Below are 13,178 nucleotides of genomic sequence, written 5' to 3' on the forward strand. Positions count from 1 at the left end.
ACTGACCAGTTTTCTTGAACATTTAAGGTATAAGTTACTTGTTTTCTATTAATTAATATGTAATTTATTTTAAATTCAGAATTTTACTTTATGTTTTATATTATTTTAACTAATAGTTAACGTTTAAAATTGCATATTTGGATTTGGGAGATGTACCGAAGTTGAGTACGCCCTTATGCCCGGAGGTTCTTGATGAGATTTTGAGGGTCGTATACTAGGACCGACTGGAGAAGACAACTACATTTGAGGAGGTTGTGACGCTCCTCAACATGGTGATTACTTTCTTTGTTATTTTTGTATTTTATTAAGGTTTTCTGGTGTCCTTTTTTTCACCTTTTTTTACTTGATGAATTCGGGATGGTGTTGAAAGACCTCATTGACCTCCTATAACGATGGAGCCTACAGTAGCATAGGTAACGAACGACTGGTGGGTGGCTTCCTCCTGTTATTTTTCCTATGAGGTGGTTGATCATATTCAGTCACAATTATAGGCACCACCACTCCCATCACCACCACGAAACCGATCATCACTGCCACCACACCGATCACCACCACCACCACATCGATCATCATCACCACCACCACCATCACCTAGTTCTATTGCACATTGCGACTCTAGAGACCGAGTGATTTCCCTGATGAGGCGGTTCCATGAGCAAGATAGACTTATTGCTATGCTACTAGCTAAGAGGGAGCAACGTCAGGTAATTTCATTAATTATTTAATATACTTGTTCTCATAGTTGAGATATCTATCATGTTGTAACCATAAATTGTTGGTATCTTCAATGATCGTGAGGATCATCGGGAGGAGGGTTACGCGTCTGACACGTTAATGGCCACTGCTGGGTGTGGGGCAACTCCATTACCTTTAAGCATTTTCAACAACGCTCGAGTCGTCCGATCAAACGGAGTATTCATGTCATGTCAACGTGCGTTACATCAGGGAAGTATGCGCCATAATGTGGTTGAAGAACATCATGATGAGGGGAACGTGATGGATTTATTGGTTTATCAAGTGTATATATTGCTCGTGTATTTATCATAAATTGATTATAATTTCATTTTAGTATATCTATAATCAGACTAAATATTTTAGTTACAGGTCAAAGTGCCCGAAGTTGAGCAACTTGAACCCGTGACTGAGCAGTCAATGGTTGAGATGATGCATGTAGCTGCGGCGGAGGGAGCAATTGATGAGACTGTTACTGATGTTATTTAGGAGGCGGTCAGACATGTGGTCTAAAAGCAAATATTTAGATAAAGACATAGAAGGTCAAAAGAGATTACCGAGGATGATCTTTCCCCGCGATAGACTCTATCAGAGGCGAGTCCGGTACATGATGTTGAATAGTGGAATTCTCTGTGAATATTATTGATCACATATTGATAACATAAGACCCTATTTATAGAACCTTAAACCTACCTAGAAACCCTAATGGACCCAAACCCACAATCGGGTTGAGCCACTAGTATATCCTCTAACACTCCCCCGCAGTCCGAACGGTGAAATCACAAAAGTTCGGACTGGAACAAAACAATAAATTATATTAAATCTTAATATTAAATAAAGAACTAAAATAAAGTTTTTTTTTTCTTTCCATTTGTTGCACTGAATAGACTGATTTCGTTGATATCGTTGAGTCTTGCTTGACTGCGTTTCCTTTTCCGTAACGTCTTTTTTATACATCGTGGCTTGCTTTGCCTAAGGATTGAGCAGGACTTGAGCAAGTAACTTTGTCGACAATACCAATCTTCATCAAAGCTGCAAAAAGAGATTTTTTTTCTATATTATACTCTCTTTTTTTTCGGGGTTTGGAACCTAGTCAAGCTAGGCGGCTCAGTCCTACGTCGATTATTTATAAAAGATTAGCTAGAATCAACGATAATAGAAAAGAACCATAAAAAATGACGTGATATTGGATTTCGAAGTAAAGAAGTTAAAAACCATAGGTAAATGATTAAACAAAAACAAAGGAGTAAGAATTAAAGTGGTGTTGGTGCAAAACATGGAGAATACACGTGCAAAAATAGGGTGCAAAGATGAGGCGGTCGTATTAGTTGTGATGTGGATGGCTGGATGGTTTGATAAAAGATTGCTAAAAGAAATAACAAATTTAACACATCGGCATATACTTAATTGGTTTATAACAAAAGCAAGATCATAAGATAAACAAACGGCAAGCTAAGATGGATAATAGGACAAAATAAACGGAAAGCTAAGATGGCCGAATAAATAAACGGAAAGCTAAGATGGATGGCGGAAGGAGGTGGTTCCACCGGGATCGTAAGGCTCTGATACCATGTTGAATAGTGGAATTCTCTGTGAATATTATTGATCACATATTGATAACATAAGACTCTATTTATAGAACCTTAAACCTACCTAGAAACCCTAATGGACCCAAATCCACAATCGGGTTGGGCCACTAATATATCCTCTAACACATGATACTCGTAGGCGGCAGTTCCTTTTGCAGACAACCGGAAGATGTATGGTTTGAACATATGCCCGATATGTATCTTCAGGGCTTCGTGTCGAAGAACATGTTTATACTATGCACACTTACATCTACTGATTGGTTGGATATAGGAAATGATTTTTGGGGGAGATTATATGGGTATGTTAGCAACCGGGAACTCAAAATTTTGCTAAGTCAAATATAATTATATCTACTGTAATTTTGTTACCATAATTGATTTTACTATATATAAGTGTGATTCTAACTAGTATTCTTTTTAGGTAGCATATTGATGCCTGAGACTACATGTTACAAATCTATCGTCGGAGGATGCTCGGGCTACTGCCGAATGAGATGCCAACTATTTTGGACGAGGAGAGGTGGACTGTAATGCCCATAGTTTCTCGGCTCTGTCGAAGTGTTACTACGAGTTCTGCGTCGGCGATAAAGAGCATGATGATCTTGATATAAATCATGTGTTCTGATTCGGTAACGACAATCTGTATCCTTATATATCTTGGTGACATTGTGAGGGGTAAGTAAAAATGGGTTTTAATTTTATAAGTTAAAAAATTTTACACCTGAAATATGTTCTAATACGAAATCTGACATAGGTACTTGTCCCTACACATATACGGGTCACCCACCATTATATGTTGTCGGAGTGGCATATCCACTAACTTACGGCCAGGATTTATGATAGTTTATTGTGTGCTCGAGAAGATGAGCGATAGCAGATGGTCGGGGACATTCTCATGTACATGTCCCATTATTTGAACAAGCTCTAGTTTTGGGAAATGAAGGATATCGACTATACTACATGGTGGACACATATACTTTGAACTTAACCCGCCATTACGAGACGATTCCACAACAAGACGTCCTCGTGGCAACTGTGGTCCTACACATGGAGAAACTTGCGTGTAACCGTAGCTACCTGATAGTCAAAGCCCTGCCAAGCTGCTTTATCATACAGACACCAGATATGCATGTCATATACAGAGTCCGGTTTAATGTCAGGACCCCCTCTTGAAAATGAGGAGACGTAGAAGCTGGCATAATATTATACAGTATATTTTTTATATTAGAATTCTATGTTTTTTTGAATATTATGTTGGTTTTAAATAATATTTATTTATATTTTAATTTTCTATATTAGTTGTACACATTATATATATTTTATATATATATATATACATATTCAAAATAACCAGAAACGTTTTGCGTAAAAAAACACAACAAAAAAGGCAGACAATCAAAAACAAAAATAAAAAAAATAAAACATGAAGTAAACAAGCATCACACACAGACTACCACGCACGGTGCACATTGTGTGTTGCATGGTACGCAGAATTGCGAGTAACCGTAGACGATGACGTTCAAATCCGACAACGACCAAGAAACACGCACCACACTGATCAATACGCACCGTGCGTCGTGTGTTGTCAGGAGACATTTATGACATTTTATGATTTGAAAGGCATATCGTTAAACACTTTTCGATTTTGGTGGCATTTTGACAAATTTTCCAATAATCAAAGATGATGAAAAAGATAAAGAGCAACACTCACGTTCATATGGAGCAAGATTGGGTTTAAATCATTTCTAATTCGATGTTAAGGCTGAACTGGTGTAGCCCAGTTTAACTGGACTTGGACAAAAAAATTTATGAAGTCTAAAATGCAAAAGAATTCAGTTTTTTAGATTGTTTAGACTACATTCCCAACGAAAATAGACCTGTCTGTTTAATTTATGAAATGATGATTATTTAACATAACGCATGTAAGGGGGAAAAATCAATTATAGGCTTGTTATGCATTTTCTGGAGCAATAAGTTTAATTGTATAATTGTACAATTACAAAATAAAAATGAAAACACTATTTATGCTATTAAAAATATTAAGCGAATGGTCTCTATAGTATTCAACGAGTTGCCCAATGAAACACACCACCCGGGTTCAATTCCTGGCTATGCCAAATTGTTCAAAAATGGAGTGTGACTAGAGGGTGCGCATAATACGCAATTCACCCGGTAACCAGGTCTCGCGCTCGGGGGACTTAATTACCCGAGGTTTTACCTTCTATGGGAGAGCCAATCTGTCGCTTACCCAAAAAAAAAAAAAAAAAAAAAAAATAGGTGGTAAATTTTTACCATAATTTTTACTAATTATGCGCTCTCAATAAGGATCATAAAATTTTCTAGTATCATTAAAAATTTGTTTTTGTTCGAATTAAGTGTAGAACGTTCAAATTCAGGTTTATAGAACGATAAAATGTTAAAAAATTGTTTGAACACGGTGTATTTATTTTGTTCGAACTCTAGTGTAGAACGTTCGAATTCAGAAAATTGTAGAACGAAAAAATGTTGAACAAATTTTTTTTTCGTAGACACACCAATGTAATCTTTTTGTTCAAACTCAACTTAAATTGTTCGAATACATAATTTGTAGAACGAACATGATTTAATGATGCATCCTTGAGCATCTCAAAATTGTTCGAACAGATCAAAATATTCGTCTTTGCGTGAAAATTGTTCGAATTCGAGTTCTCAGAGTTTTCATTCACTTTTGAGTTCTCATTAGATCTTTGCAATATATATATATATATATATATATATATATATATATATATATATATATATATATATATATATATATATATATATATATAAGAAAGGTAAACCCTCAAAAAAGGTAAAAGTAAAATTTCCAAGTCCGGTAGTACTTACTCAAGCAGAAGAATTGGATGAGAACACACACACACACACACACACACACACACACACACACACATATATATATATATATATATATGTGTGTGTGTGTGTGTGTGTGTGTGTGTGTGTGTGAAAAGATCTATGGAGAACTTTTGATTGGAGAGATCCCATAAAACCATGTGTTATTTCATTTAAATAAAAAAGTGAAACTTTAAAATAATGGTAAAATGTCAAAATACCCATGCGCTTAAATAGGTTCACTAAGTTCTCTCCATACTTAACTTCTATACGGATCTTCTCCCTATATCTACTAAATTATATAAACAACAACAACAACAACAACAACAACAACAACAACAACAATACCCAATCCCATATGAGTGGGGTATGGGGGAGGTGAGATGTAGACAATCATTCCTCTATCCTAAAATAAAGAGAAATCATTTCTCCATCCCGAATTAAACACTCACAAGAGCGAAGAAAGTCCTCCCTCTCTCTATTCGACGGGTAGAGAGATTGCTTTCAAGGGGACCTCCGGCCAAAAAGATAGGAAAAAAAAGAAAAAAAAGAAAAAAAAAAGTAGAATAAGCATGAACTAAATAGATAAAAATAGTAATAATACAATAAAAAATAAAATAAACAGAGACGCCATGAAAATGGTAGAATCAAATTTTCATAGGTTTTACGTCGTGCCTGGAGTTCAATTTAGGCTCTAAGTGGCAGTCAAGTCGCCAATAGATTGACGCTTGCTAAAGTCTCGCTTAACAGACCCGTGTATGAAAAAAAAAGTAACTATATATATATATATATATATATATATATATATATATATATATATATATATATATATATATATATATATATATATATATATATATATATATATATATATATATATATATATATATATATATATATATATATATATATATGGGCAGGATCAATGGGGAAGTAACCAATCGGGGGGAAGCGGGGGGAAGCAAATTTTTTTTTTTTCGTTTTTTTTGAATTTTTTTTCCGGCATCAAGATCACACGAAAATATGAATATTTAGAAGAGACACTTCGTGATGAATGTTACTACCTCCGTCCCATCTTAAGTGTCCACCTTTCTATTTTGGGATGTCCCATTTCAAGTGTCCACTTGATGTATCAACCAATCAGAAGAGGTTATTCTGGAGAGAGAAGATTTCTGATTGGTGGAGAATGAAGTTAGTGGGATTTCCTAAAACTTTGTGCAAAAAGTAAGTGGACACTTATAGTGGGGCGGAGGGAGTATTATTTAGGCGGAAAAACGATCGACAAAAATAACATTCAAGATAATATTGTTCGTGAAGAATATGAACGTTTTTTTTCTTCATGTTTTGTGAAGTAAAATTTAGCCCGATTTAGAGTTTAGGTTTTAGGATTTAGGGTTTGGTGTTTTGGGCACCAAACCCTAAACCCTAAACCCTAAACTCTAAACCGTTCGTGTTAAAAACTCAATCTAAATCCTAAATCTAAACCCTAAATTTCTAAACCCTAATATCTAAACTCTATAAACCCTAATATCTAAACCATAATATCTAAACCCCAATAGCTAAAACCTCAAAATACGCTCGAAAAACACGATAATTGTTATATATTACTTCTTCGAGCGTTTTCCCGCCAAAATAAAAACATTTATCACAAAGTGTCTCTACTAAATGTTCATATTTTCATCTCCTCTATAATGTTCGTGAACAAAGTTTTTTCAAAAAATGAAAAAAAAAGTTTTTGCTTCCCCCCAAATGGTTATTTCCCTCTTGATCCTACCACTATATATATATATATATATATATATATATATATATATATATATATATATATATATATATATATATATATATATATATATGTACCTTGTACAGCTTTGCAGGGCCCAAGGCAAATAGAGAAATGATACAAAAAAAAAAAAAAACATATATGACCACCAATCAACAACCAGTAACACACAAAAACATACATATCAACAAAACAAAAACTACATACAAACATCCATACATCTGCATAAGCATACATACATACATACATACATACATACATACATACATACATACATACATACATACATACATACATACATACATAAATCAGTACCTAAACAAAACATAAAACAAACATACATGAAACAAACATGCGTACATACATACAAACACACATACGCCCTACCATACCTGTATCCCTAAACATACCTATATCCCTACCATACCTATATCCCTAAACATACAAAACATAGAAACATACATAACCATACATACATATACATCCAAACAAAAACATACTTACAAACAACCATAAACATACACCAAGCAAACATATAAGCACACAAAAACAACCATAAACATACATACCCAAAAACATCCTAACCTAAACACGCGAGCAACCACACCTGAAACCCTAAACACGCAAGCATCTATACCTGAAACTCTAAACATGCGTACAAACATACACAAACCTCCAAGCATACCCAAATCAAGATGGATCCTGGTTAAATGCAAAGCGCGAAAAAACACAAAACAAGAAGAACATACGTACACAACATACATATAAAAAAAAAAAAAAACAGACACACAATCACCCAAACCCACAAACCCACAAGCACCCCTACCCGCATACACACAAACATAACAAAGCCTACTCGTCAATTCTAATTCTCTCCCTCCACGCGTTCCTATCAGAAGTCATGTCCTCGGTCAGTAAAAGCTCCTTCAAGTCGAGCTTTATTCTATCCTCCCATCTACGTGTGGGTCTACCCCTTCTCCTTACACCGTCAACTGTAAGTGCCTCGACTCTCCTAACAGGTGCAGTAAGGGGTCGCCTCCTCACATGCCCAAACCATCGGAGCCGTTCTTCTCTTAGCTTGTCGATGATGCTTCTAACTTGCAGGTTCTCCCTAAAAACACTATTTGAAATCATGTCCAACCGTCTTACCGCATGTCCACCTAAGCATCCTCATCTCTGCCACCTCCATCCTTCCCTCTTGCGCCTTCGTCATTGGCCAACACTCTGATCCGTATAACATGACAGGTCTAATTGCCACCTTGAAGAATTTCCCTTTCAGCTTTAGGGGGATCTTCCTGTCGCATAAGACTCCAGTCGCTGCTCTCCACTTCACCCACCCTACTTTAATACGGTGAGATACGTCTTCATCTATCCTCCCCGATTTGTAGAGCATCGAGCCTAGATATCTAAACGAGGTTTGTGGATGCAGGATCTGGTCTCCAATGCAGATGCTCCCTCCATCATCTTGTACATCATTGTTTCTATCAAAATCACATCTATGATATTCCGTCTTTTGTCTACTAATTTTTAGACCATTACCTTCTAAGGCAACCCTCCATTGCTCCAATCTTCTATTAAGCTCCTCCTTAGATTCGAAAACAAGCACAATATCATCTACAAAAATTAAGCACCACGGGATACGCTTTTGTATCCCTCGAGAAAGCTCATCAAGAATCAAAGCGAAAAGAAAAGGGCTAAAGGCCGATCCCTGATGCAGGCCAACTTCAATTGGGAAAACTTCGGTATTTCCCACTGTTGTTCGAACGCAAGACTTCGCCCCTTCGTACATATCCCCAATAACACTAATATATGTACTCGGGATACTTCTATCTCTAAGGGTCTTCCAAATCAGGTTTCGTGGAACACAATCGTAGGCCTTTTCCAGGTCTATGAAAGCCATCTCAAGGTTCTTTTGCTTTTCTCTATACTTCTCCATAAGGTTCCTAATAATATGGATAGCCTCTATCGAAGAGCGCCCTGGCATGAAACCAAATTGGTTTTCCGAAACATTTGTTACGCGTCGAAGTCTAGTCTCGATCACTCTCTCCCAAAGCTTCATAGTATGACTAAGTAATTTTATGCCTCAATAGTTACCGCAGGTTTGAGCATTCCCCTTGTTCTTATAGATGGGAATAATCTCACTCACTCTCCATTCCATGGACATTTTAGAGCTTTGATACGTCTTGTTGAAAAGGCAAGTCAACCACCTAATACCATCGTCACCGAGGCACCGCCACGCCTCAACGGGGATCTGGTTCGGTCCCGCAGCTTTATTTCTCCCCATCTTTCGTAGTGCCGATCTTACTTCCTCTTGGTTGATCCTCCCATAATCAATGTTGTTCTGAGATTGTTCTATATCAGAATCTTGCGGATCTTCGAGACATTCAGGTCTTCCTCCAGAGAAAAGGGATGAGAAATACTCTTCCCATCTTTTTTGAATTTCATCTTCCTTTACTAAGGTTTAACCAGCCTCATTTTTGATACACTTGATGTTATCTAGGTCCCTGCGCCTTCGCTCCCTAGCTTTAGCTATCCTATAGATATCATTTGCTCCTTCTTTAGAGTCTAGTTTCCTATATAAATCTTCATATGCCTTATCTTTTGCACGGGTTACAGCCTTCTTAGCTTCTCTTTTGGCTTCTTTGTATCTCTCTTCAACCCTAGTTCTACCCGCCGGAGTCCCCTCCCGACAAGTGATGAGCTCTCTAAATCTTAGTTGCTTAAGCGCGACTTTGCTTTGAACCTCGTCACTAAGCCACCATGATTCTCTATCCGACCTATGTCCTCTCGATGTTCCTACTGCCACACCTAAGGCTTCCTTGGCTGCCTCTCTAATGGTGGACGCTAGAAAAGTCCACATCTGGTCCGCCTTATTATGAGATGACATTTCCACTTCTGCCTCGCCTCTTTCAACAACCAAAGTTTTAAAAGTCTCTGCCTTCTCTCCGTTCAACTTCTTCCATAGGATTTTAGGTTGGACGGGCCTTACGCTCTTAGTGACCTGTCTCCGGAGAACCAAATCCATGACCAACAATCTGTGCTGGGAGGAGCACGTTAAGTCCGTCAGGGCCTTACAGTCCCCACATGACCTAAGATCCCCTTTGCGGAGTAACAAATTGTAGTGACCCGAACTTTTCCATGTTTATATATATTAATTGAGATTGATATTTACATGACTAAATGTTTCCAACGTGTTAAGCAATTAAACTTGTTAAGACTTGATTAAATGAAATAAGTTTCATATAGACAATTTATCACCCAAGTTGACCGGCGATTCACGAACGTTACAAATTTGTAAAAATTACATGTTGTGGTATATATAGACATATATATATGGTTGACATGAGATTATGATGAGTAAGTATCTCACTAAGTATATTAACAATGTGTGATATACATAAGAAATGAGATTACTAAGTTAAGAAACTCGAAATGATATATATAACGATTATCGTTATGATAACGTCTACTAAATACATATGTATCATATTAAGATATTGATACACTATATTTAACATGATAAAATGATATTTAAATATATCATTAAGTGTGTTAACAATGAACTACATATGTAAAAACAAGACTACTAACTCAAGAATTACGAAACGAGACTTATATGTAACGATTATCGTTGTAACGATATTTTAATGTATATATCATATTAAGAGATATTCATACATCATAATATCATGATAATATAATAATTTAACATCTCATTTGATATAATAAACATTGGGTTAACAATATTAATTGAGATCGTTAATTTAAAGGTTTCAAAACGACACTTACATGTAACGACTAACGAAGACTTAACGACTCCATTAGAATGTATATACATGTTGTGTTTTGATATGTATTCTTACACTTTTGAAAGACTTCAAGACACATATCAAAGTACTTCTACTTAACAAAAATGCTTACAATTACATCCTCGTTCAGTTTCATCAACTATTCTACTCGTATGCACCCGTATTCGTACTCGTACAATACACAGCTTTTAGATGTATGTACTATTGGTATATACACTCCAATGATTAGCTCTTAGCAGCCCATGTGAGTCACCTAACACATGTGGAAATCATCATTTGGCAACTAGCATGAAATATCTCATAAAATTACAAAAATATTAGTAATCATTCATGACTTATTTACATGAAAACAAAATTACATATCCTTTATATCTAATCCATATACCAACGACCAAAAATACCTACAAACACTTTCATTCTTCAATTTTCTTCATCTAATTGATCTCTATCAAGTTCCATCTTCAAGTTCTAAGTGTTCTTCATAAATTCCATAAGTATAGTTTCATAAAAATCAAGAATACTTCCAAGTTCGCAAGTCTACTTCCAAGCTTTCTAATCCATTCCAAGTAATCATCTAAGATCAAGGAACCTTTGTTATTTATAGTAGGTTATCTTTCTAATTCAAGGTAATATTCATATTCAAACTTTGATTCAATTTCTACAACTATAACAATCTTATTTCGAGTGAAAATCTTACTTGAACTGTTTTCGTGTCATGATTCTGCTTCAAGAACTTTCAAGCCATCCAAGTATCCTTTGAAGCTAGATCCATTTTTCTCATTTCCAGTAGTTTTATCCAGAAAACTTGAGGTAGTAATGATGTTCATAACATCATTCGATTCATACATATAAAGCTATCTTATTCGAAGGTTTAAACTTGTAATCACTAGAACATAGTTTAGTTAATTCTAAACTTGTTCGCAAATAAAAGTTAATCCTTCTAACTTGACTTTTAAAATCAACTAAACACATGTTATATATCTATATTCTATGCTAACTTAATGATTTAAAACCTGGAAACACGATGAACACCATAAAATCAGATATACGCCATCGTAGTGAAACCGGGGGCTGTTTTGGTTTGGATAATTAAAAACTATGATAAACTTTGATTTAAAAGTTGTTCTTATGGGAAAATGATTTTTCATATGAACATGAAACTATATCCAAAAATCTTGGTTAAACTCAAAGTGAAAGTATGTTTTTCAAAATGGTCATCAAGATGTCGTTCTTTCGACGGAAATGACTACCTCTTTAGTAATTGACATGTAACTTAAATTTCCGACTATAAACCTATACTTTTTCTGTTTGGATTCTTAAATTAGAGTTCAATATGAAACCATAGCAATTTGATTCACTCAAAACGGATTTAAAATGAAGAAGTTATGGGTAAAACAAGATTGGATATTTTTGATCTTTTTAGCTACGGGAAATGTTTAAAAAATCTATACAAATCATATCCTAACTAACTTATATTATATTATACATGTATTCTAATATATTATATAATCTTGGGATACCATAGACACGTATGCAAATGTTTTGACATATCATATCGACCCATGTATATATATTATTTGGAACAACCATAGACACTCTATATGCAGTAATGTTGGAGTTAGCTATACAGGGTTGAGGTTGATTCCAAAAATATATATACTTTGATTTGTGATCTAGCCTGGCACGTGTATACACTGGGTCGTGGATTGATTCAAGATAATATATATCGATTTATTTCTGTACATCTAACTGTGGACAACTAGTTGTAGGTTACTAACGAGGACAGCTGACTTAATACACTCAAATCTTTAAAACATAATAAAAATGGTTGTAATTATATTTTGATCATACTTTGATATATATGTACATATTTGTATAGGTTCGTGAATCGATCTGTGGCCAAGTCTTATTTCCGAGGAAGGAAATATCTGTGAAAGTGAGTTATAGTACCACTTTTAAAATCTAATATTTTTGGGATGAGAATACATGCAGGTTTTATAAATGATTTACAAAATAGACACAAGTACGTGAAACTACATTCTATGATTGAATTATTGAAATCGAATATGCCCCTTTTTATTAAGTCTGGTAATCTAAGAATTAGGGAACAGACACCCTAATTGACGCGAATCCTAAAGATAGATATATTGGGCCTAACAAACTCCATCCAAAGTACCGGATGCTTTAGTACTTCGAAATTTATATCATATCCGAAGGGTGTCCCAGAATGATGGGGATATTCTTATATATGCATCTTGTTAATGTCGGTTACCAGGTGTTCACCATATGAATGATTTTTATCTCTATGTATGGGATGTGTATTAAAATATGAAATCTTGTGGTCTATTGTTACGATTTGATATATATAGGTTAAACCTATAACTCACCAAC

The 13,178-nt window shown here is 35.3% G+C and overlaps 1 protein-coding gene across 1 annotated transcript; it reads right to left on the reverse strand.

Annotated features, from left to right (window-relative positions):
• Positions 1 to 9,061: 9,061 nt before the first annotated feature.
• Positions 9,062 to 10,003, reverse strand: LOC139892939 (uncharacterized). The gene is made up of 2 exons (XM_071876071.1): positions 9,465 to 10,003; positions 9,062 to 9,407 (listed from the first exon to the last, which is right to left on the reverse strand). The coding sequence occupies exons 1-2, from the start codon at positions 10,001 to 10,003 to the stop codon at positions 9,062 to 9,064; spliced, it is 885 nt and encodes a 294-aa protein (XP_071732172.1).
• Positions 10,004 to 13,178: the final 3,175 nt, after the last annotated feature.

The sequence above is a fragment of the Rutidosis leptorrhynchoides genome, chromosome 1 (assembly GCF_046630445.1).
Source record: "Rutidosis leptorrhynchoides isolate AG116_Rl617_1_P2 chromosome 1, CSIRO_AGI_Rlap_v1, whole genome shotgun sequence".
In the NCBI taxonomy this organism is placed as follows: domain Eukaryota; kingdom Viridiplantae; phylum Streptophyta; class Magnoliopsida; order Asterales; family Asteraceae; genus Rutidosis; species Rutidosis leptorrhynchoides.